General features: G+C 40.0%; 1 protein-coding gene across 2 annotated transcripts in view; it reads left to right on the top strand.

Moving 5' to 3' along the window:
* GLRA2 (glycine receptor alpha 2) overlaps positions 1-23,275 on the top strand; it is a gene marked incomplete at both ends in the record, with an annotated part of 128,422 nt that overhangs the window by 33,648 nt on the left and 71,499 nt on the right. For both annotated transcript variants that reach the window (XM_084270246.1, XM_084270247.1), the window contains 3 exons: positions 9,839-9,921; positions 11,121-11,258; positions 13,880-14,094. In XM_084270246.1, coding sequence (XP_084126372.1) covers positions 9,839-9,921; positions 11,121-11,258; positions 13,880-14,094 — 436 coding nt within the window. The remainder of the gene's footprint in view (positions 1-9,838; positions 9,922-11,120; positions 11,259-13,879; positions 14,095-23,275) is intronic.

Raw genomic sequence — 23,275 nt, 5'->3', positions numbered from 1 at the left:
GCATCGTCCAGACGCTTCTTGAACTCAGTCAACCCCAGTGCTGTGACCACTTCCCTGGGGAACCTGTTCCAGTGCCTGACCACCCTCTCAGTAAAGAACCTTTTCCTATTATCCAGCCTAAAGCTCTCCTGTCATAGCAACATAGTGACGGTACATTTAGCCAGAAATTTTTACAAAACAGATTACTTAACATTTTTAATATATGCAAAGGCATTGTATAATTTGGCAAGAGAGACATGTGGAATTCTAGGGCGGAGATTTGCACAAATTCACAAACTACACTTCTCCCCACATTTTTGTTACTTCTGCACAAGGTACCTTGGAAGAATTTCCTGAAGTCTTTCAAAATGCTTGTTTTTCTGTATTTGTTTGTCTTTGCGATACAAGAAATGTCACAATTATATAGAAAATTAGTTTTTCATGGTTTCAACTCTTGACCTAGATTTAATTGATAAATGTGATTACAGACCAGGGCAGAGTGTTTGCTGGAGAGCAGTACTGCCCTGTTAGAGCACCATGAAAAGGGGGAAATTCAAGCTATTGGATTGCGCTGTCTTTGTGCAGCTGTTCTGGGGATGATTACTAGCCCCTCCATTCAGCAATAAGTAGCTGACAGGATGAGCTGGCACGTTGAGAAGCTCTCACCTGCTTATGCAGCCAAAGCAAAGTATCTGTGAAAACAGCACCTTTATTTGCAATGCAATCTCCTGTGCCAGTTCCACAACTCAGGAGCTTCCAGAACCAACTCTTCCTAGCGTGGTCATAGTGCTAAGTGACAGAGCACTGAGTTGACTCTCCCCCTGCACCCCCACTGCTCTAGACACTGTTTTGGATTAATGTTACGAGTTACAATTACCATGTTTCTTACAGAAATTATCAGAAATAATCTATAGCACTTTTAGAATTCAGCTTTTCAGAGTGAAACTTTATTAGGGTCCTCTGCACCTGCATTCTTTGCTTGATGGGAAGAAAATTGAAAGCAGATGAAAGAAATACATAGGTAACACTGGTAGGCCCTCTGGGACTGTGCATAACGAAGAAGAGTCTACTATCCTTCAGATGTTAGATCTTTACTGTGGCTACCACAGAATATGTTTCCATGTTACAGTAAAGTCAGGTGTGGGTTATCTAAAACAATTTTGAGAGATGGACCTTATTGGCTACATGATAACAAAGCTCCTTTTACACCTGATGACATCGTTGCAAGTAGATCAATCATAGCATGACACAGTCTATCCTAACAGAGTGGTAGGAAATGTATTCTACAGCTCCGTGTGCATCCTGAGCTTTAATTTGATGATTTCAATTTTATTTTACAATCTAATGTTGGGATTTAAGAGGATTTGGACTTTACTAGCAGCATTGTCTTTCCATGTGACAGATTAGGAGAGGGGGGGAGCTGAGGGACTGTTAGTATGATTGACATGTCTGTTTACTATGTAGGAAACCCTCTCTCCGACCTCACATAATCATATTTATTATCTCAGTTCCTACCAGAATAATACCAATATTGACAAGGTGGGGATTTTCCTTTGGATGTTAATCATAATCAGCACAGGAAATTTTTCATAGAAATTTATTTAGTTCTCCTGTTAACAAAGTTGCACGCTGTCCCATGGTTACTGCCCTGACTTTCCAAAAGTATAAAACTTCTTCATATACATTTAAGCAACTTCTCCATATTAAAAAAGAACCCCCAAACCAATGAAGAATAATCAGTGCAGAAATGCTAACTGACATACAGCACACATCTAAAAAAGCTCTGGGTTTGACAGCTATTAAATATTATAGTCAGAAGACTTATAGACGTTATATAAACAGTGCTTGAATCATGAGACTTTATCAAACTTCACAATGTCACTGAGACATGCTGCCTTACAAAACTGTGGCTGCATCCTATGTGAATCCAGCAAATCTGACAAATTCATCTCCCCATAGGCATGATTACAATAATAACAATGGTCTCAGAGGCTAAAAACTTCTAGACTTTTGTGGAAAGGAAGCTGTTTGCATTATGGCTGAACCCGATGTCCTTGGGTCCCACTTTTCACCCATCCTTTTTCTTTTAATTAAATGGCCTGAGACTCTTCTCATTCTTTGGGATGATTTCCTAACACTCTCTTAATTGTGACACACCCTCCTCCCCCCCAAATACCCACTCTCATATTTCTCGTTACCTCCCAAACTACAAATCCAGATCAGGGATCTATCCCTGGGTTTCCAATACTCTTATTTTTCTATTGTATGTAGAGTACTTGTTTTGCATCACAAATAATAAAAGCTACTAAATAAATAATAAAGCCAAATGAGGGTACTTTGTTATGCAACTAGCACAGCTATTGTCAAAACCCTATTGAACATCCTGCTTAAGGAAAGAATAATTTACATTTTAATGAAACAAAATTAGTTGCTTTTTTACTTCATAAGGTGTTTAAAGCAAAGTAGGGATACGGTCATTATACCTGAATATGTACTGCCTCACTTCTTCCTCTTAATGCTGTGCACATCTCCAGCTGGCACACAAGAGCACAGGAGGTGAGGTAAATACAAACACAAGAGAAGAGCTACTTAGACTGAAGGACAATGCTGCCAGGAGAATAAATGTTTCTGAACTGGCCATAAGTAAGCTTAAAGTGGAAATTGCGAAGTTTCCAGTATTAAATTTCTAGAACAATATTCCAACAGAAATTGGGGGGAGGGCGGGGGGGAAGTGGAGCTAGATGTCATTAAATGAACCTTGATCTTTTTTGAAAGGGGTGAAATGGTTTGATGATGTGTGGTAGCAGATGACCAGATTTGATGGCCCAAGTCGTCACTTCTATAGCCATATATTCCCATGCCTCAAATAAAAAGGAAAACTTTCTAAATAAAGAAGTTGGAAATGCTGTTGGAGACCAATTCATACACATAAAGTCATTCTTGGATGACAGGATCAAAAAACATGAACAGGTGGTTACTTTTATGCCAGTGGGATAGTTGCATAGCCAAGACACATGCCTGTGTACCTGCTCTTCTTACAGGTGACAGCACTTGACTGCTAGTGACCAATCACTCTATTTATCCATTGAACTTTGCACTGGAGCAGCTAAGGGTTGGGCACAAAATGATGTAGATATGGGAGTCCTTTCTAAATGGAACAAAAATACATGTTTTCCTGGAACATGGGCCCAGGGATGAAGGTCTTTTGCCAACTGCACTGCAATATATGGCTTAGAACTGAGATGTCATCATGCCAGGAGGAAAGCAACACCGTACTGAACATAGACTGTAGGAAAATTAAGATAGAAAATGACAGAGGAGAAAGGAGAGATGAAATACTGCTCTTCATGGAAATGAAACAGGTGGTTACAGAATCAGTTACATGAAATCATACTTGAATTTAATTTCATAGATTTGCTTGAGCAATAATTGGAAAATCATTTGCTGGCAGCTCATGTGCTGGCATTGTGTGTCTACAGACAATGATTGCATTACAATGAGAAGTGGGATGCCCGTAATGAGAAATCCACCACCCCGCTCCGTGCCAGCTCCCGTGTTGTTAAGCAGTACATGAAGCAAAGCAAAGCACTGGGGGGAGCGAGAACACGCTCGTAAACAGCAGCGCGTGAAACTCCAGCCTACACCTCGCGTTTTGCCGTAGCAGAGAAGGCTCCGTGTCTCCTCCAAGCTTGACTTCAGATCCTTCCTGTCTGACAGAAATGAAGCTGCAGAACATGACAAATATTAGAGAGGAATTCCAGGACTCCTCAAAAATAAGGGGAAAAGCAGACAGTTTGACTGTTCCGTTTAACAGGACAAAGCCTGTAGACTGTGAAAATGACCAGAATTGACATTCAAAATGATGAGTCAGGTCCCTGAAAAAATAATGAGATGGACTACAAAATGAAAAGCCCTCTCAAAGATGAATGTCACTGGGAATTCTCTTTTGTTGTTGTTGTTGTTTTTCTGATATATGAACAGTGTCTGCGCCCCTCTTTCAGGCAAAGATCATCCAAGAGCGGAGGCTGGGAGGAGTATGAGGAGATTTTAGATTCTCCTCCCTGTTTCAGTGCCACTAGCCTGAATGGCATTTGCTCCCGTGTCATGCGATGCTGTCGTGGTTGCTGTGCAACTCCATCTCCCCTGCCAGTTTAATGGGGAACTTTGACTGCTTGTGCTTAGGTAATACTTTAATGTTATTTCAGCAGCTATAAGGATCAGGAATTTAATCTTTAAAAAACCCCACAACAAAACACTGAAATGATTTTTACCTTTATTGTCAGCTTGGATCTTTAAGAAAAATGCCAGAAATGTTGCAAGTTATGACAGCATCTTTAGAAGCAACAATAATGGAAAAAATAAATCCCACTTGTCTCACTAAACCCAACGCTGTGGGCTTTGCACAGGTATATGGCTTTTCATACAAATGGCACATAGCCAATCAGTGTAAGCAGTGACCATGCTTGTACTACTTGTGTTCTGGTATTTGCAGCGTAAAATCCTAGACTGTGAACTCTCTGGTCCCAACAGCTGAGCTGCAGATGGGTGTAGCTTGAAAAAACGAAGGGATAAGAATAGAAACAAAATGTTATTTTTGATACCATGCCCACTCATAGTGAGGCGTTTGTTGCTATTTGTGCTTAGAAGGAGATGATAATGCTCTTTTCAGAGATGGAAGGGGCTTGTAGCCTCATTTCCAGGACTATTTAAATGTCCAACTCTGTACTTAAGACTAACCCTAGTTACTTCTCGTTACAAATGTGTGAGTAGGCTGTTGATCTGTAGCCCACTCACAAACCACCTCGCCTGCAGAATAATTAATGAAAATTACATTCCCCTTGTTGTCAGACAACAATGTCCTCTTCTGGTGTCAGCTGTTGCTGAGATCAAGGGAAGTTTTGGGTGAGTCGCAATGCATCAGGCTATGGCACGATTTCAGCTTGTAGAGAAGTGGGTTAGAATACAGTTTAATGGTTGCTGCAGATTAGGTAATACGTCAAATCCCAGTTAAATTTAGATATTCCCTTAAATGTATACAAAAATCTTGGATTATGGAATGTGTAAACCCAATTCCCTGCGGGTTTAATACTAGCAGTTCTTTAGTTTTGTGTTGCAGACAATTCACAGCCTGTGTAGTATGTCAAAGCATTTTTGTAGCACTGTGAGATTATCAGAGAAGTGGCCTGAGCACCAGAATTCAAAACCTGTAAGAAAAAGAGTGAGACTGGAGATCTTCTTGAGAATAATCTGTTTACAAATATTTCATTCGTATTGATTTTTATTTTTTTTACTGATTTTTGTATTAATGAACCTTGCTCTCCACTAATGGTGCTGTTTTGGGACTAGGTGTCTAAGGGTGGACTAGCCTTAAGGTTTACTACCCTGTAGAGAGGTGGCAGTGGGATTTTGGCAGGGACTGTGAATCAGGAAAGGGATGGAAAGGAAAGGGTATGAGGACAGACTAGGGTGCAAGGGAAAGAGGCTGGCTCTGGGTCACGTAGGTGTCTCTGGGAGAGATGTAGGGCAGATGGGCAGGAGAAGGTAGGAAAAATATGTTCAGGGCCAGAGAAGGGACAGGATAAAGTTCAGGAATGGGCAAAGGGTGAATAGGAAGCATGCTGACTCAGCCCCACTGCTGAGCTCAGGACTGCACTGCATGTCAATTCCTCTGAGCTCCTTCTGCTGCACATGCTTGTCACCCCCCTCTGCTGGCTTCTCCTTGGAGGATGACGGCAAGCCACAGCAGATGTTTAGAGCAGTCGTAGTGCCTGAGCTGTGCTCTGCTGCTGGCCCATCTGAGGGCACATCTGCTCCTACCTGGAGTGAAAACTGATGTTGCAAAACAACATGTTCAGGTGTTAAGGGTCACCAGCACAGAGGTTTCTGATTAATAGTGTGTTGTCACACTTTTTATTTTTTTCCCATGGGATGCCTTACTTTGGCTTCTGTGATGAAGGAGGGGACAGTCTGCAGGCCTTTCGCCTCCCTGCCTGCAGAAGTGGGAAATACAGACCTCTAAATGATGTTGTAAGGCAGTTTCTGGGGTGACCAAAAATGAAAGATGTTAAGCTGGTGTGTGCAGAGAGATGGGCTCATGGCTCAAGTCTGAGCCATCTCTCAAGGCATTCTAGTGAAACCAGGCGATGAAAGAGGAGGGGGTTGAACGAAACACTGAGTGAAGAAATCCCAGCAGTGCCCACTGTCCCTGTTCCCCATCTCTGACTGAGAATAAAAACAACTTGTGAGGAACTGACTGAAACCCCAATTCCTCATTCCCTGCCCTGGCCCTGTGGCATGATGTGGGGAAAGAAGGGAGAAAAATCATGACTAAAGTCTGCTAAAGGAGGGAGGAGTGAGGGACAAGTAGAGGTATTTTAAGAACTGGAGAAGGAAAACAGCTTGTGAGGAACTGACCAAAACCCCATTCCCCCAGTCCCTGCTCCTCCCCGTGCCATAATAGGAGGAAGAAGGGAGCAAAATCATGGCTACAGTGAAGTCTGCTAAGAAGGGAGGGGTGGGGGGAGGTGCTTTAAGATCTGGTCACACTTCTCATTACTGGTGTCACTGGGTGTGCAGGGCAGTGTCATAAATTAGAGAGTTTTCTGTCCTTTATTCTGTGTTGAGTCTGTTTTGCCCATGACACTGATTGTGGAATGGTCTCTCCCTGTCTTATCTCAACTCCTAAGCCTCTCAATATGTATTTTCTCCCCTGCCCAGCTGCAAAAGGGAGTGATAGACCATCTTTGGAGGGTGTCTGGCCTCCAGCCAGGGCCATCCACCACAAGGGGTAAAAATGGTGCTCAGGTAACTGAAGTCTTTGGTCAGCTGCTTCTCCTTTCAGCTTTATAGATTGTTCATAAAACTGTTCCCATGAGTGTTTTATGGTGCTACATCACCAAATCTGTTGTTTATGCATGTCAAATGCATTGGTGGCGGGGTGCCTGAAAAATAAAAAAAAAATGTCTATGGCAGTTTCTTCTGTTTTATTAATGATAAAATTATTCGTCAATATAATTGCCAGTTAAACTTGCACTTTGCACCAAATCCCCAGGGACCCTTCTTGAATTTGCCAAGTGTGAGACATTCATTCTTCTGAAACATTTTCTGTCAGTGACACTGTTATTATAGGCAATGTGGGTAGCTATATCTGCCTAACACTTTCCATTTCTGATCCTATTTCCTTATTAATGTAAATATACAAGTACTGACATGACACCTGGTTTTGGAAACGCTTGCAGGATCATATTTTTACTGAAAAAGAGTCAACTGCTATAAATTGTCCCACCTTCATGGACTTCACTGGAGCTACTTCAGACTGCAGCAGCTCAATGTTAAGAAAGTAGTAATTTTGTTGAAAATCAATGGATATGTGGACAGTATGGGGCAATTAAGTGTTGGGTTCAATACTTGCATTACTCCTAGTAAAAGGGATTACAGAGGCAAAGATTTTAACCATGAATGGCTACTCTACTGAGATGAACAACAAGTAGAAGTAGAGCTATAAGGGTATGATGTCTTGAGCTAGACTTATCAATGCAGTAAATAGAAATTATTTTCTATTCATCAGTGTCAATAGAAAATTATGCACTCTTCCTAAAAGATACCTTTTTTTAGAAGGAGAAAGAAGATATGTCAACCTTTGTGTGGATCAACATAATGAACATTTTCACAACTCATTTCCAGAAAAGGAATATTGACATACCTACTTTGCATCAGTGGAGTCAGATAGGACGATTTGTCCCTGGGAGGCTTGAAGGCTGGCACTGGATGTATTAATTTTCTCATGGGTTTGATATTAGGCTAATAAAAGATACCCCACTACCCATGTACGTAGTCAAACTCCCAGATCATTTGAGGGTGTTGGGGTGTAGAAAGAGATGAAGGGGGAAAGAAGCATAGTCAGCATGCAATCTATGCAGTAAAATCTGAGGGGTAGATAGTCCATGCCTACTTCAATGAGTACAGACACATGACATATTTAGAAAGGCTGCATTTGCGTAAAGACATACTTGAAATGAACTTAAACATCTAAGCCATATTTAGAAGATGACTGAAAAGGAGGAAGAGAGTCTAATATTTCAACATTTCAGAATAAAAGGCAGAAGCAGTCTTTTGTTAGTGCTGGAGATTAGCAATTTAAATAGCTCAATCTTTAATCCAGGAAATTACCCAGTAAAAAGGATACCAGTTAACATTTGCAGGGTACATAAAATATTTAAATGAGCAAAAGGCAGATTTTCAATGACATTTATACATCTACTAGATATACTTTTTTCTCTAGATGACTATTTTTTTCTTTAACATTTATGCTATTTTATCCCAAAGGTTAAATGGGAGTTTATTTACTATGGTAGTATTGAGAGGACTACTGGGGACTTTTCTTCATCCCAGTGCACTTCACTGCCACAGACAATTGATCTCTAATTTCCTGATATGATCACCTTGTATAACAGAAGCCTGTGTCAAGAGGAAAATAACTTGACTTTTTCTATGTAGCCTATAAGTAGGCAAAAGCTGTGATGTTGAATGATTTTTTTTATCAGGCTGAGACCGTTTTGATCTCACTTACCTGAATATCATCTTGTTATAGTGATTTGATGGTCAGAACATTCCCAAAAATTCACATGATGAAGAAATAGCTTGAAAACTCTTGAATCAACTATATGTGGTAGCAGCACATAATGGCCATGGGAGTCAGAACTTAGTGAAGTATTTCTCCAAACAGATCACATTTGCCAAAGGGGACAGTGTACCTTCTAGATTAGCAGCTGGCCTGGGGGTTCACTGGCATAATTATAAAAACCTGTTCCCGTTGCACTGTGTTAGTGTTTTGGTGTATGTATCATCAGATCAGCCAATCTAGTTCTCATCCTTGATGTTAAATGGGCACAAAGGTTTTTGTTTATTTTCTTCCCTTGTGTCAAAGTGGTTTTTTGTGCGCAAGGTAATCTGAAATAAAAATATACTCTTTTTAGATTACTTAAGCCAAAATCTTAACAGTTATTCGGTTTTTCAAAGCAGTTAGTTTGTAATTATGTAAGCTCAATATCTTGGTTTGTTTCTCCCCATACAAACAGGAAAAAAAAAAAAAAACAAAGCCAAGGAGAAGTCTTGAAACAGATTTCAATCAAAGGTGAAAAAGTAAGCTAAATAAAAAGAAACCCACCCCACAAAAAAAATAACCCCAAAACCCATTAAAAATATTCCCATCCAAGTAAACTTATGCTTTATCTGGGACAATAACAACTGAAAAATTGAAAGAAACATTTAGTTTGTATGATAATGTTCCTTTAGGCTTACTTTTTTCTGTCTGCAGTCTTTATCTTTTAATGTTATGTGATTCCAGCTTTTGCTGTATGGTGTTTTTATTTTCTTTCTTTTAGTGGATAAGCAGTAAGAATAAAGGGTTGGAAATGGGGCTCATACACAACAAAAGCACTCTGCATTGAAAAAGATACCTCGTGATTGTGGTTTCCTTTATTTGCTTTTCCAAAACAAAGGTTAAAAATGTGTGTCCTGTGGTCAGACATTTCAGCTTTTGCATTATTTGGGTTCAGTATTATACATAAAACATTCAGTGGTACATTAGTTGAAAGCATTTCTTGCTACATGGATGTCGTTTTCTCTGTTCCTGTTCTGCTTCGCCAACACAGACAGCGAGCGCCTGGTTTGCTTACACGCACTGTCTTCAGAGCTCTTATGTCCCTAAAAACTTAGAGGGGATAGAGAGCTTCTAACACCAGCTTCTGAGGTGTTAAGGTTTGGTCTTGACCCTTTAAACTCTAAATATGGGGTTTTGGACAAAACCTGTAGATATCTAATAATAGCTTCTTTTATTTTTTTTTCCCTTCAATTTTAGGCTAACTTTAACCTTATCCTGTCCCATGGACTTGAAGAATTTTCCTATGGATGTACAGACATGTACAATGCAGCTAGAGAGCTGTGAGTGTCTAATTGCTTTACCTAATGAAGACCAGGACTTTACAATAATGTTTGGTGGTTAGATAGTATCTATATTGTCATATTTGTGTGGTGAAACTCAATATTTTTATTTTGTAAGGGAAGATCACAGAGGAACAGTGCTTTAACTGTCCATCACCATACTATGTGGGTCCTGCTGTTCATGCTCCTTTCCCTTTCCCCCCTCCCTGTGGCACATTAACTCACCCATCAGGGCTGAGTCACTTCCAGGGACAACAACAGCGATGCTGTGCAGGAGAAATGAAATCTCAGGAAAGTAAGAGCAATTAGTACATAGCCAGGGTTTAGCTATGCCTCATAAAGACATGCAACAGTCTTTTGAAAAATGCAAGTAATAAACTTTATGAAGCAGAGGTCCTATCGGTCCACTGTTGGTGGTAAACTACACATGGCCAAGGCATGGTGGGCTTGTGGACTGTCACACACCCATCCATTCCACGCAGCTGTTAGCACGTGCTGCAGCACCGTTTTGACCTGTACCAGGTAACAAACAGACAAAACCAGGGGTGGCTCAGATAATGGCACATGCCAGCGAGCATTCCCAGTCATCAGTAGGTACCAGGCCACCTTGGTTTTTTGTACGGGGAGGAAAGGATGGGTTTGGCTTTATGTGTATGAGCTGCTGGCTACCACTTACCTGTGTGGCCAGAGAGTGGCCACAGCTTGTTAAATTTGCCCATAAAGCTGTAGCTGTTGCAGAAAAAAAGAGACAAGTGAGTAGAAGCCCCTCTCTTTCCCCACTGCCCTTCTTAGTCACAGGTTCATAGGTTACTAAAGCTTCCATTTTCTCTTGGGTAAGAGCCCAGCATTCTTCAGTCTATAAATCCGTAGGTTTTTTTGTGCACACCCACTCCATCATCAAAGACTGGTGAAAATAGAGCAAAACACAGGCCAGTACATAGGCACAGAGAAATGTCATTTCAGTTGTAAACAGCAGCTTTGACGGGTCAGCAAAATTACTTTTAGTGGGAAACCAGGGCAGTATTTCAGAACATAATGGTGGTGTTTGTTGCTTTTAACAGAGTAGTAGAGGAGGCATTTTAGAAATATAACTGAGATGATAACATGCAATGTGATAAAAGACACACTTCTCAGACATAATATTTCCTTTTGATGTTTTCCAGTCAGTTATCTAACAAACTCTGATTTCTTTATTGTAGTTGGCTACACTATGAATGATCTGATATTCGAGTGGCTAAGTGATGGACCTGTGCAAGTCGCAGAAGGTTTAACCTTGCCACAGTTTATTTTGAAAGAAGATAAAGAACTTGGTTATTGCACAAAGCATTACAACACTGGTGAGCATTATTTTATTCCGTTTACTATTAATTGCTCCAATGCTATATGTTGACAATTTTTAAAGGAAAAGGATGGTTAAAATGAAAAAAATAAACAAAAAAATTCTCCCTTTAATTTTTGTGGCAAAGATTTTTTTTTTCAAAATTTACTTTGATTTCATTAAAGATATTCTAATATAAATATTAAGGAATTTTAAATCTTAAAAAAGGAATTAAAAATCAAGTTTTGATTTCCTTAAAATGAAACTTTTTCAGCAAACTGAATCTTTTTTCTTAAATATTGATTTAGCACACTTTAAAGTACTGATTTTTCTGAACTTGATTTATTTCTGCAGGATATAGAAGTGCCTGTGAGGAAAAATACCAAATTTTCCCCATGTTTTATGTGTGGTCTGATTTATGAAATGAAGTGTTTGAAAAGACAATGCTGTCATTGCTCATCTGAATAGTGTATAGACATTAAATGTAGGAAAATTAAATGTTTGTTTATTACTGTAATTTTTTCCCTATATTTGTTATTTTGAAATTTGAAATGCTGTGGTTTCTATCTTTAGCTTTATAGAGCAGAGAGAGCACTGTTAAAATTTGGATTTAGCTGCTTGGAGTTTATTTAATAGGGCCAGCATTTAGAGAAGGTTTCCTGGGATTAGATATAATCCCTTTCATCTAAAATAGCTTTTTCATCATTTCAGTGCAAGAGCCAATCTGGTTGCATCAAATATATTTGTTTCACTCTTTGAAATAATAGAACGTGAGAGGTTCTGGCTCTGCCAAAAATAAGTCACATTCATTTCTTATGAAAAGAAAATTATTGGTTGTAATTTTTTTGCAAATACAGCTTCTCATTTTGGGGCCCAAAGTGCCAAGGAAGGAAAACTGTGATTCCACAGTCCAAGACCCATGGAAAGGAGGATGACATGACTTCTCATCTTTTCTCATGCTTAACGGGGATAATCAAGAGTAAATTCCAATAGGCAGAGCTTACCCATTTGTAATTTGGGTGATACAAAGTTTAGCTATTTCCTAGCACAAAGCTCAAACTCTGAATAAGGGAGTTCATCTGCTTTTCTAATTACTGTCAGATAAGGTTTCCCGGGGTCAAACACTGAAAGTGAGAGGGGGGAGAGCATGAACAATGGCTTCCTTATGTACCCATGAAGATTTCCCACAAAGGATTCAAATGCCACTTAGTAGTTCCCATTACATGTAGTTAAACAGAAGTGAATGCATAATTACCACAAGTTAAAAGTGTGTGGCCCAGCCAGGGGAGCTGGGAAACTGTAGTCAAGCAAAGGCAAACTTTGCCTACAGGAACCCACATTGCTCTCTTCTCTGTAGCATGCCCCTTCGGGCTTTTTGTGAAACTGAAATGCGGATAAAAGCTGCACTATCCAGCCTTCTCCTCCCACGGCACCGCAAGGTGCCCTGTCCAGGCTGTGCCTCGGGAATATGCAGAGCATGTGGCAGACGGGGCTGCCACACCTTGCCCCCCCACACCGTTCTAATCCCATTCTGTGCCTGCGGACCGGTCAGGATCAGACACTATCCAGGTTGCAGTCTGTCTTCACGGTCACAGGTCAGGCTACTCAACAGGTTAGACCACACATGTATGAGCTTCTGTTCTGTCTAAAGATGTTACTCAGCTCTTCTCCCCTTTTTTTGCCACACAGCTTCTGCGTTGTCCTTTGTGCCAGCTCTCGCAGCCTGCCGTTCGGCTTTAGGCTAGCAAAAATCTGTGCACAAAAAGTAGCAAATAATCAGATTTCACCTGGAAGGGTGAACAAGGACCAATTTGACCAACCAGCACAAAAGGAGTCCTTTGAAACAGTTAGCATGACGTCTCAGGAATGACAGACAGTTTTGTACTTTGAGTAGTCTGCCTCCAGCAGGAGCCTGAACCACAGTCAGGATGCACAGTAATTCGGAGCAGCACAGAGTGGTTGGATTAGTACCGAGGAAGTGTTGCAACTAGGGAGTCTTCATCCCTCCCCCCACCGCACCATTAGCTTTGCCAGTAGACAATCCTAAACTTTTGAGCTCCGCTACCCCTGTGGAGCTGCTCTCTGCTGTTGGAAATATCACTCCCCACAAGAGGTGGTTTGGGGTTTTTTTGGAGCCAGACTTTTTGTGAAAGTAGCCTTTGAGTTGATTTTGCTGTGGGAAGCAATGCACTGACACAACAATTGATATGACCAGAAGGGATGTGATCTACCACAGGACTGTAAGACTAATTGTTTGCAAGTTGTCTGTTTAAGTACATTTGCTTAATCTCATGTAATTAAAAGAGCAAAATGCTGTCTCCTTTTAATATTAAAGTATTATATTTGAATAAAGTAAAATCTTATTAAAATTTGAGAAAAGTAACATTTCATTGTATTTCTGGAAGTCAAATAACTGTGCTAGTATTCATTTTCTCAGTTAATTTGTTGAACTGGGCACAGTCTGTTTCTGGGGTCCCATGTGTCTCCCAAGCTAGTGTGAAACAAATGTCTGACTCATATTGGTGTATCAGGAGCTGCTTACAATCTTAGATTAGGAAACAGGCCACGCATCTAACTTATGTTCAGAAAACAAGACAAAAATGTGCAAAAAGCATTTATGAAAGTAATTTCATGTTCTAGGAAAGTTTACATGCATTGAAGTCAAGTTTCATTTGGAGCGTCAGATGGGATACTATTTAATCCAGATGTACATTCCTAGCCTGCTGATTGTCATTTTGTCCTGGGTTTCTTTCTGGATCAACATGGATGCTGCTCCAGCTAGAGTCGCACTGGGTATCACTACAGTTTTGACAATGACCACGCAAAGTTCAGGATCGAGAGCTTCACTTCCAAAAGTAAGGAAATAGTTTTGTACCATCGATTTCTTATTAAGAAGAAATGTTTGTTCTGCTTTTGATGTGTCTGAAAGATGTGTGTAAAAGTGCATCTGATAAGAATACTTGAGAAAGTGGTAGCTGTGAGATGTTAAAGGGTTGCAGTACCCTTGTATATGGATTAAGGCAGGTTTCTGCTGGTTTGCAGGATGGACAGCAGGTTCAAAAGTATGGATTTTTAATGAGTTTCTGCTAGCTTTGACACTTAGTTTTCACTGCTGAGAAGACAGGTTTTCTGAAGTATTAAGTTACCTGACTGGCTTTCTGAAAGGACATCCATGAAAATTTGATTCTGTCTGACTGAGGATTTTTTTAAACTCTGCCTGATCTTTTCTGGGCTGTTAGACTCTCAAATATCTTGTTGTTGCTAGATATGGCACTTAATCCAATAGGCATGTAAGTATAATAGGCACATATATATGTATGTATATATATAAAATACATATATATATCTATAAAAACATACACACCTAGAAGGTATCTCTGGAGAATCTTTTCAGTGAAGAACTGCTGATGTCTTTGCTTCACGGCGGCATTAGTTTGTGAGGACGTGAATGTTCTCATTCAAGTGGTGTCTGCAGTCCTTCATCCTGGCTATGCACAAAAATATATTATCACTTGAATTTTGTGGGGTTTTTGATCCGTGCCACATGCTTTAGATGGGATTACAGATTACAGTCTGGATTCTTTGTTTAGTCAGGCTGACAGCTCTTTTCGGCATGGGCACAGCCTGAATGCTTCTGATGATAGCATTCCCAGCAGAATTTCATGTGCATGCTGGGGCTTTGTACGGTTTTATGGAAGAGAGCTCAGAGGTAGATCAGTTTGCAGTGGTCTAAGGAGTCACAAGATAGACTCCCTGAAGAGTGTCTTTACAGCAGTCCAACATCACATGGGCTGGGATCATTAAACCTCTCTAGTAGCAATGAAAACACAAATTTTGACTCTGTACAGATCACAGCCCATTCCAAAATAGCATGTTTTATTTTTTCCTACTTCACCCTTAGCATCATATTTAGCCTCATTCCAAATACCGTTATTTCTTCAAATGGAGCATATGTAGGGCAACTTCAAAAACTGCACAGATTGTATTACTCTTCTGTTGGTAATGAGAAAGCGTCACTTAAAAATCTGGTGAGAAGAACAGTTGGTTCAGCTTCACTTGTTCACTTGGAGATATGTATGTTCTATGCAAACTGAGAGTCTTTCATATATTAATGCAGAATATCAAATGGATAATTTCTTAAACATTTGTTCAGACAATTAAGTCAATATTACCAGTGAATGCTCTGAAAGGAATGTCAATACAGAGGTAATGTTAGCAAGGAGCATAAAGGTTCTTTAGATGGCAGATCTGGAGTCACTGAAGGCTGTGTCTAGATGGTACAACACAATTCCATACTGATTAATCCAAAGTTTCTTTCAAATTAATTGGCCTAAGAATTAGATGTAGTACAACCATCGTGGAGATTTCCACCCAAAGCTCTGCAGTGTTAGCATGCCCAAAATGCTAATGCTTTAGAAAGACTTTTTGTCATATGTCCTTGATACAGCTGAAATTTGTATCCATTTTGTATTCTGCAATGTTTGAGTAGAAAAGCATTTGCTGGATGTTTTCCTGGGCATCTGTTAAGCAGAAGAAATGGGACAATCCAGAATATGATGACTCAGCATCTGTCAGAGTATGGTGATGCTCTGGCTCTATTGTATCCTCTCCTAGTGTTGTCTGCTGTGTTCCCTGGCCAGAAGATATGCACTAAGGACAAGTACCTCAGCAGGTTGTTGCAATTCTAGTGTGTGATTCAGCTGAGCTGTTCTTTACAGCTTTGGCCTCTATACAAGTGGGATCTTTTGAAGGTGCACCAATTCAGTTAAAGATGTGATTCTAATTAAATGCTAGCATCCTTCTCTCTGGCTGCCACCTTGGATGAGTGAGGTGCCTGAAGAAACAAGGGACTGAGCAAAACCAAAGTGCTTCAAACCAGGCTCTGCATGTACATGTAGCTGTATAGCCTTTTATAGACATACAGGTCTTGTATCACCAGCACTGGATTCCTTACAGAAAGAAGAAAAATTTTCTTGCTGTTGTTGTTGCAGGCACCTAACTATTTTAAAACCTCATCTATGATTTAAACCCAAAATTGTACTTCTTAGTTTCTTTATTTGTCCAGCATATAGAAATAAAAATATGATAAGACTTGAATCAAATAGACATCAAATCTGAAGTCCCAAAATGGCTGTTTAGAAGTAATGCTTTTCTAAGTCCTGTCTACATATTGCCAAGACACAGGAACTTAGACTGTCAATAAAACATCCATTTAAAAATTGCTCTAAGCATGAATAACTAACAGAATCAGACATGACAGGAGGGTTATTTTTGCAAGAGTACAGAAAAAACAGATGTAACTTTGCTTTGTGACAGCAGCTTGGATTTGAATACAAAAGTTACAATCATCTATTCTGTCCTGTTCTTATTTAATCACATTTATACAACTTTACCTTTAATTTACCCACCTTCTTGTGCCAAGAGTTTCTTCTCAGTCTCTATTTTAGTAGAGCTTTACCACAAAAACAACAGAGTATCAACCTCCCCAGTTTTAAGGGGCATAATTCCTTTACCTAAAAATGTCAAAGAAGAATTGTGATGAGAGGATTCCTGGATTTTTTTTATTTCATTTTGTCAGTTTCCAAGTTTCTATGTAGCTGATGAAAGTGGCACTGTTTAGAAGTAATTGCCTACATAATGTTCTTAACTCTGGTATGAAATTAGATGACAATTCTCTTTGCTAAAACTTCTCTTTTCCATATTAATAACTGATATTAATTTTGATACACGGATTTCATAATGATAGGCCATGGCAACATAGACATTAAGCATTCAGTTTTTGGAAATTAAACAGAAGATTGAGATGGAGGAAAAAAAGGAAAGGAAAGGGGGAAGGGAAGGGAAGGGAAGGGAAGGGAAGGGAAGGGAAGGGAAGGGAAGGGAAGGGAAGGGAAGGGAAGGGAAGGGAAGGGAAGGGAAGGGAAGGGAAGGGAAGGGAAGGGAAGGGAAGGGAAGGGAAGGGAAGGGAAGGGAAGGGAAGGGAAGGGAAGGGAAGGGAAGGGAAGGGAAGGGAAGGGAAGGGAAGGGAAGGGAAGGGAAGGGAAGGGAAGGGAAGGGAAGGGAAGGGAAGGGAAGGGAAGGGAAGGGAAGGGAAGGGAAGGGAAGGGAAGGGAAGGGAAGGGAAGGGAAGGGAAGGGAAGGGAAGGGAAGGGAAGGGAAGGGAAGGGAAGGGAAGGGAAGGGAAGGGAAGGGAAGGGAAGGGAAGGGAAGGGAAGGGAAGGGAAGGGAAGGGAAGGGAAGGGAAGGGAAGGGAAGGGAAGGGAAGGGAAGGGAAGGGAAGGGAAGGGAAGGGAAGGGAAGGGAAGGGAAGGGAAGGGAAGGGAAGGGAAGGGAAGGGAAGGGAAGGGAAGGGAAGGGAAGGGAAGGGAAGGGAAGGGAAGGGAAGGGAAGGGAAGGGAAGGAGAAAGGCAAGGGAAGGGATGAAATTGATTCCAGTTGAGGATTATGTCTGTTGTGCATAAAAGAAATATCTGGAAAGCCTCTTCCAAGTGAAATAGAATTATATTTCTTTGGTAAATTTTGCAGTATTTCTGCGGAATTAACTGCTTCATAGTATTTTGAAATTCTGACTAAGAATATAGTGTAAAATTCCAATATTAGCAACATAATAATGAAGTAGCTACCAGTTCCCCTTCTCACACGTACATGTGTGAATGTCTTATACACAGTTGAGACTCTATGGACAGGTGTGGTATGTCCTAGGGAACCTGCTTTGGCGTGGGGGTTGGACCCAATGGTCTCCTGAGGTCCCTTCCAACCCCTACGATTCTGTGATTCTGTGATTCCTCTTGACACATCATTGTTTTCAACTTAGAAACTTCAGCTAGACAGACTTTGTGCACCCAGCTACACAAATAGCTCTTGTCAATCAGCCAGCAGAGCAGAAATCCTGCTTGTCAGCTGGAGGATGAGCATGACCACGCATCCACAGTGAAACCCTGAGGAAACCCTGAGCTTTCTTTGCAAGCCCTATGCATGAGCCCAGGATCTCCTTTGGTCCTAGGGTTTGCTGGACTTCATCCATGACGAGAAACCCTATGGCACATAAATCAGGAATCTGATGCAACCTACCATACCTCCATGCATTTTACTCAGCACGTGCTTAGACCCAACGCCTTCTGGAGGCATCAGACCCATGGCACAAAAACGGCAGGTTGGGTTTTTTTTTCAAGAAAACATGGACTGAGGAACATCTGGGCATTATAAGGGCCACAGAGACAGGATGTGCCTTTACATATTTTATGGTTTCAGCTGTGTATAAGCTGGGGGAGTAAAGGGGAGGATATCCAGGTACAATAGTGCAGAATTATTGAGAAGTGTTAGAAAACAGTTCTTCTCTGCAGAACATTAAATGACTATTCTCTTGCTATTCCATTTATTTTTAATCAGCTTTCCTTTTGTTGAATCAACAGAACCAAAAGTTTTAAAGCATTTTCAGAAAGAGGCATTTGAAAGAATAATGCGTTCTCCGCTGTGCCAGTAATTGGGTATTTTTCAGATTGCTTTCTTCTTAAAACACTTACATAAACCAAACCTTAGCAATAATGGTCCAAGAAAATGAATTACTTTTAATGCTATAAAGCACAACATTTGACGAGACTTTAAGTCATGTAAGTGATAGCAACTGTATTTTACACAGTTGCATAGCATTCATATTGTGTTACTTTAATACACAGTGCTTAATGAATGCATGTTCCTTCCCTGGGGAGCAATCTCTGCAGAAAAAAGAGTCTCATTCAAAGCTCACTGAAAGCTCTGGGAGTCCTTCCATTCATTTCATTTTGCTTCAGATTACTAAATGCATTACCAAATGCAATAAAAGCATTATATTCTAATAGGTGCGGAGACTTGCAAACCCAAGTCAATGAAGTCTATCCCCTTTGGCAGTAAATAATGACTGCTTTTACGTGTCATCCAGTATCCCCAGCATTTTTGGAGGTCTTTCAAAACTGTTGGGCTTCTGGCAGACCAGTCTGAGAAAGTAACCTTTCCTCTTTTGAATGCCAAAAGTTTTCAAGTAAAGAAGCTCTAAGAACACAGCACTTCTAAAAATCTATTTTGAATTAAGGTTAAAATAACATCATAGCAAAAGGGTTTTTTTTAAGAAATGGAAGAAGTGAGGAGAAATAGCAATAAAGACAAATTAATAGATGCTGTTATTGGAGATTGTATTATTCTGTGTTCATTTGTTTTTATACAGAGTAGAGCACCTAAGATGGTATCCTACTCTTTCAAGTAAGAAAACGCTGAACACAGAGATGACACATTTTGGTGCATTATGGTAAAAAAATAAATAAAGTAACTTGGAGTGGAAGCAGGTTTTTGACAAATTACTTTTACTCTAGTGTCTAGATCTGAAGAGAAAATATAGGAGTAATTCAGCAATCATATTAATTGGTGTTTGGCTTATATGGTTGTCTAAGCATTGCAGACACTGCTTAAATAATAAACCCAATCCTATTTTTATTAGAAGTGTACAATCCCCTACTGGACACCTGATAGTCTTTTAAAATTACCTTGATATTTAATATGACTGGCTTATGTCACATACTTATGTATTCTGACAGGGAAATTGCAAACACTTGCAAATTTCCACTTTTAAAAAATGTGTTCAAGGGTCTTGAGTATAATTAAAAAGAAACATCCCAGTGGTTGTCAGTCTTATTGGCCATAATAAAAGTGGGCAAGCTGTCCAAACACTTGAGAAGTCGAGCTGACCTGTCAGGTAACCATGAGGCTCTTCCCTTCTGTCACTTGCCTACACAGAAATGCTTTAGCACTCACTTGTTTTGTTCATTTTCAACATTCTTCTATAACTTTCTTTTCCTTCCCCGTTATATGTTTCCCTTATAACGTATGTCCTTTCTTTTGCTTATATTAGGAGAATCATGAAAATTGCTTTAGCTCTATTTTTTTCCAGTTTGGCAAAGCAAGGTAAAAAGAATTCTTATGTTCAGGCAATGTTCTCAATATCCATTGTTATATTCCATACAGTATTTGAATCTGGATGCAGACATCTGTTTTAAACTATATAACAAAGGAAATTACATAAAGTGAACCTATTTTCCAACAAAAAAGTTCCAAAATAAAACAAGGGTCCCAAGTAAGTGAGAATGTGTTTACTTGCTGTGACTTATTAAGGCAATTACTTGAGTACAAAATGATTGTGACTAAATGCAGAGTTCCATTTGTAACATAAGCAAAACTACAAAATACTAAAAAATAAATTCCTGTCAAGTTTTTGATAAATACCCTCTCATAACTTCTAGTTAAAAAAAGGTGGGTTTTGCTTCTGCTCTTTGGCTTTTTCATATTCCATTTCTTTATTTTACTTCTTCTCCCTTATGTTTTCTCATGAATGATTTTGAGGCAAGATATTAATGTGTATGTGCTTGAGGGCAAGAGAGTGAACTGCAGTGTAAGATGTGGTGCATGTATCAGATGATACACGATGTACCAGGGGTAACTTTATAGCCACTTCAGCTATCAATAACACTATGGCTAATATATCAGCTTGAAAATATACTCTCAACCCAGATGAAAAGAATGTGTGATGCCCAGAAACTTCTCTGCTGCTTCCACCTACATCAGCTGGTCTTGTAAAGGACACTTTCCCTTCTTGCAAATCTTGCTCCTTTGAGATCTCGGTAGATACTTACACATCTAGCCTGTGCAGTTACAACTTCACTGGGAGCAGTATCTCAATTAAAGTGATGTTAGATGAGCTTTGGCACAGTTATATATGCTGTGGTCATGCATCCATTATAGAAAGAATTATTTTTTTCCATTTTAAAACCTCTTCCAGTTTTGTAAAACTGAAGATTTGGGTCTGCTGCATGAGTAAGATACCAAAATCAGCAGAATCCATGTTTCTTGTGAGAAGAGCAGGAGGAAAAAGGGTACAGATGTTTAACAGAGCACCTAAATCTGTTGCTAGAAATAACCACATTATTCCGTTTAGGTTAACAACAGATATGAGGTCTCCTGGTCAATGTTTGGGTCTTGAAGTGATTATGTAGTGAAATTCTTGCTGCCCTTGCTTCTGCGCAAAATTTGTTGACAAGATAGTGACTAGAGAAAGACCAATACATTTGTTTCTATAGCAAATTTTACTCTATGAAAGTAAAAAACCTCAAACCAACACACTGAGTAAATCAGTCACTTTTTTGTCTCTACCTATCTGAACTTCAAAGTTTACTTTTCTGTATAGTGAAGACAGTGGTGTTTACTGTACTACAAAACAGTAGTTGCTAACATGCGTGACAGCTAAAAATATGCAATAAGATGCGTCTGAATACCTCTGGGATGTAGTTTGAGTACTCCTGGCACTTCTTCAGCAGGTTTTATAATGCAGTCATCTGGGAGGGCTGGCATTCGGTGGAGCCTATTTCAAGCATCAGAGAATAGTTGATGTTATTGTGCATACCAGTCTGCCGGTTGTTTCATAACCCTGGCACGGTACTGGGGCTCTCCAGCTTCATTGTCACACCCTCCAGGACCTTCTGGCGGCTTTTAGTGGCTCTCTGAGGAACGCTCCGTGCTGCTCTTTCACACACGTAAGCACTGCAGACCCGCTCCGAAGCCACGACGTAGGCTGTTGTGGCTCATTCATTTCAAATAATTGCAAGCCTTGATTCTATTAGATCATCTAGGAGTATTACTTATGAATATCCTCTGTTAATATTTCATGTGAAATAATGTTGATGGGATCCCCTGGAGTCTGGGAAAACCACTTTCAGTTGCAGTGTATCTTAAGGCTACCGCCTTCCAGTCTGAACATCCGTGCATGCTGCACATGGCTGTTAAGGGAGCTGGGCCAATGACATATTACTCCCCCAGAGTTGTCTTAGGGTTATAGTGCAACCCTATGAACTCCATTGCTTGAATGACAGGTCTTTTTTTTTCCTTTGGGAAAAGTTTCTCTGGGGAAAAAAAAAAAAAGAAAAAAGGAGAAAAGCTGATATTGGTGCCTAGATTTATTAAACCCTCCTTCTGCTCTCCTCTCCTCGAGCAGAGTTTTGATCCTCCATAGCTTGTACATGTGGCTAGGCCTCTCTGACTGTGAGAAATAGACAGTGTGTTTTCTTCCCCTATTCTACCAAAGGTAGAATACCCAGGCTCTCAGCCGGGGTGAAACCACGACAAGAACTAAGTCCAAATTCTCAGTATGCCTGGAGGGAAGCATAAGTGCCTAAACCACAGCAGAAAATACAAGTTACAAAATAGGGAGAACACATGACAAATGTTTCTTGGTACATGTATTCATAGAAAAGATAGTACAGTTTGCGTTAGAAATAATTATCAGCAATGACAATATTATAATGAGAACATATGAATACCTGTCACAAGCAGGAGAAACTTTATATTACAAGATGGTGTACTGAGAAACTAAAAATTAAAGTATTGCATTGGTATAAATGACTGCAGTTATTGGCTCTTGTCTGCAGAGAGGCATTTTCCTTTGCGTGCAGAATGGTAATCAAAACACTATTGGTAGACCTGTATGGGAATAGGATGAACAGCACTACTTTATAGGAGGGCATGATGAACTTAAAACACCTCTTAATTTTCCAGGGAACCATGTAGATGGCCACAGACAGCAACAAGAGTATCACTTTCTTGGGCTGCACCACTTTATGCTGGAGTGTGCTTTGCTTGTCACAGAATGACTCCAAACCAGTTTAAATTTGCATGGAACTGACAAAAAACTAAACCAAAACAAACCAACCAAAAAAACCATCACCCCACCCCACCAGCAGCTCAAAATGTCAGGATTAGAAAAAAACCTCTTAGTGTGTTCTGCTGCTTTTTCTTATTCAAACAATCAAACTACTCGCTCGCTTTTTAAAGGATTCCATAGCTGTCTGACAGGATCTATTTTATGAGTTTGTTGGCTGCATTTTGCTGTCTCCTGAACCTTCTAGCAGAAACAGAATCTGCTCGAAATGAAAACAAAATCCTGTCACTGGGAATGACTTGAATTAAAGCATTCAGATGCTCAAGCTTTACTGCTGCTGTTACAGTCACTAGGCCCCC

Source organism: Gallinula chloropus (assembly GCF_964237585.1).
Source record: "Gallinula chloropus genome assembly, chromosome: 1".
Taxonomy (NCBI): Eukaryota; Metazoa; Chordata; class Aves; order Gruiformes; family Rallidae; genus Gallinula; species Gallinula chloropus.
This window is presented reverse-complemented; position numbering and strand designations above follow the sequence as displayed.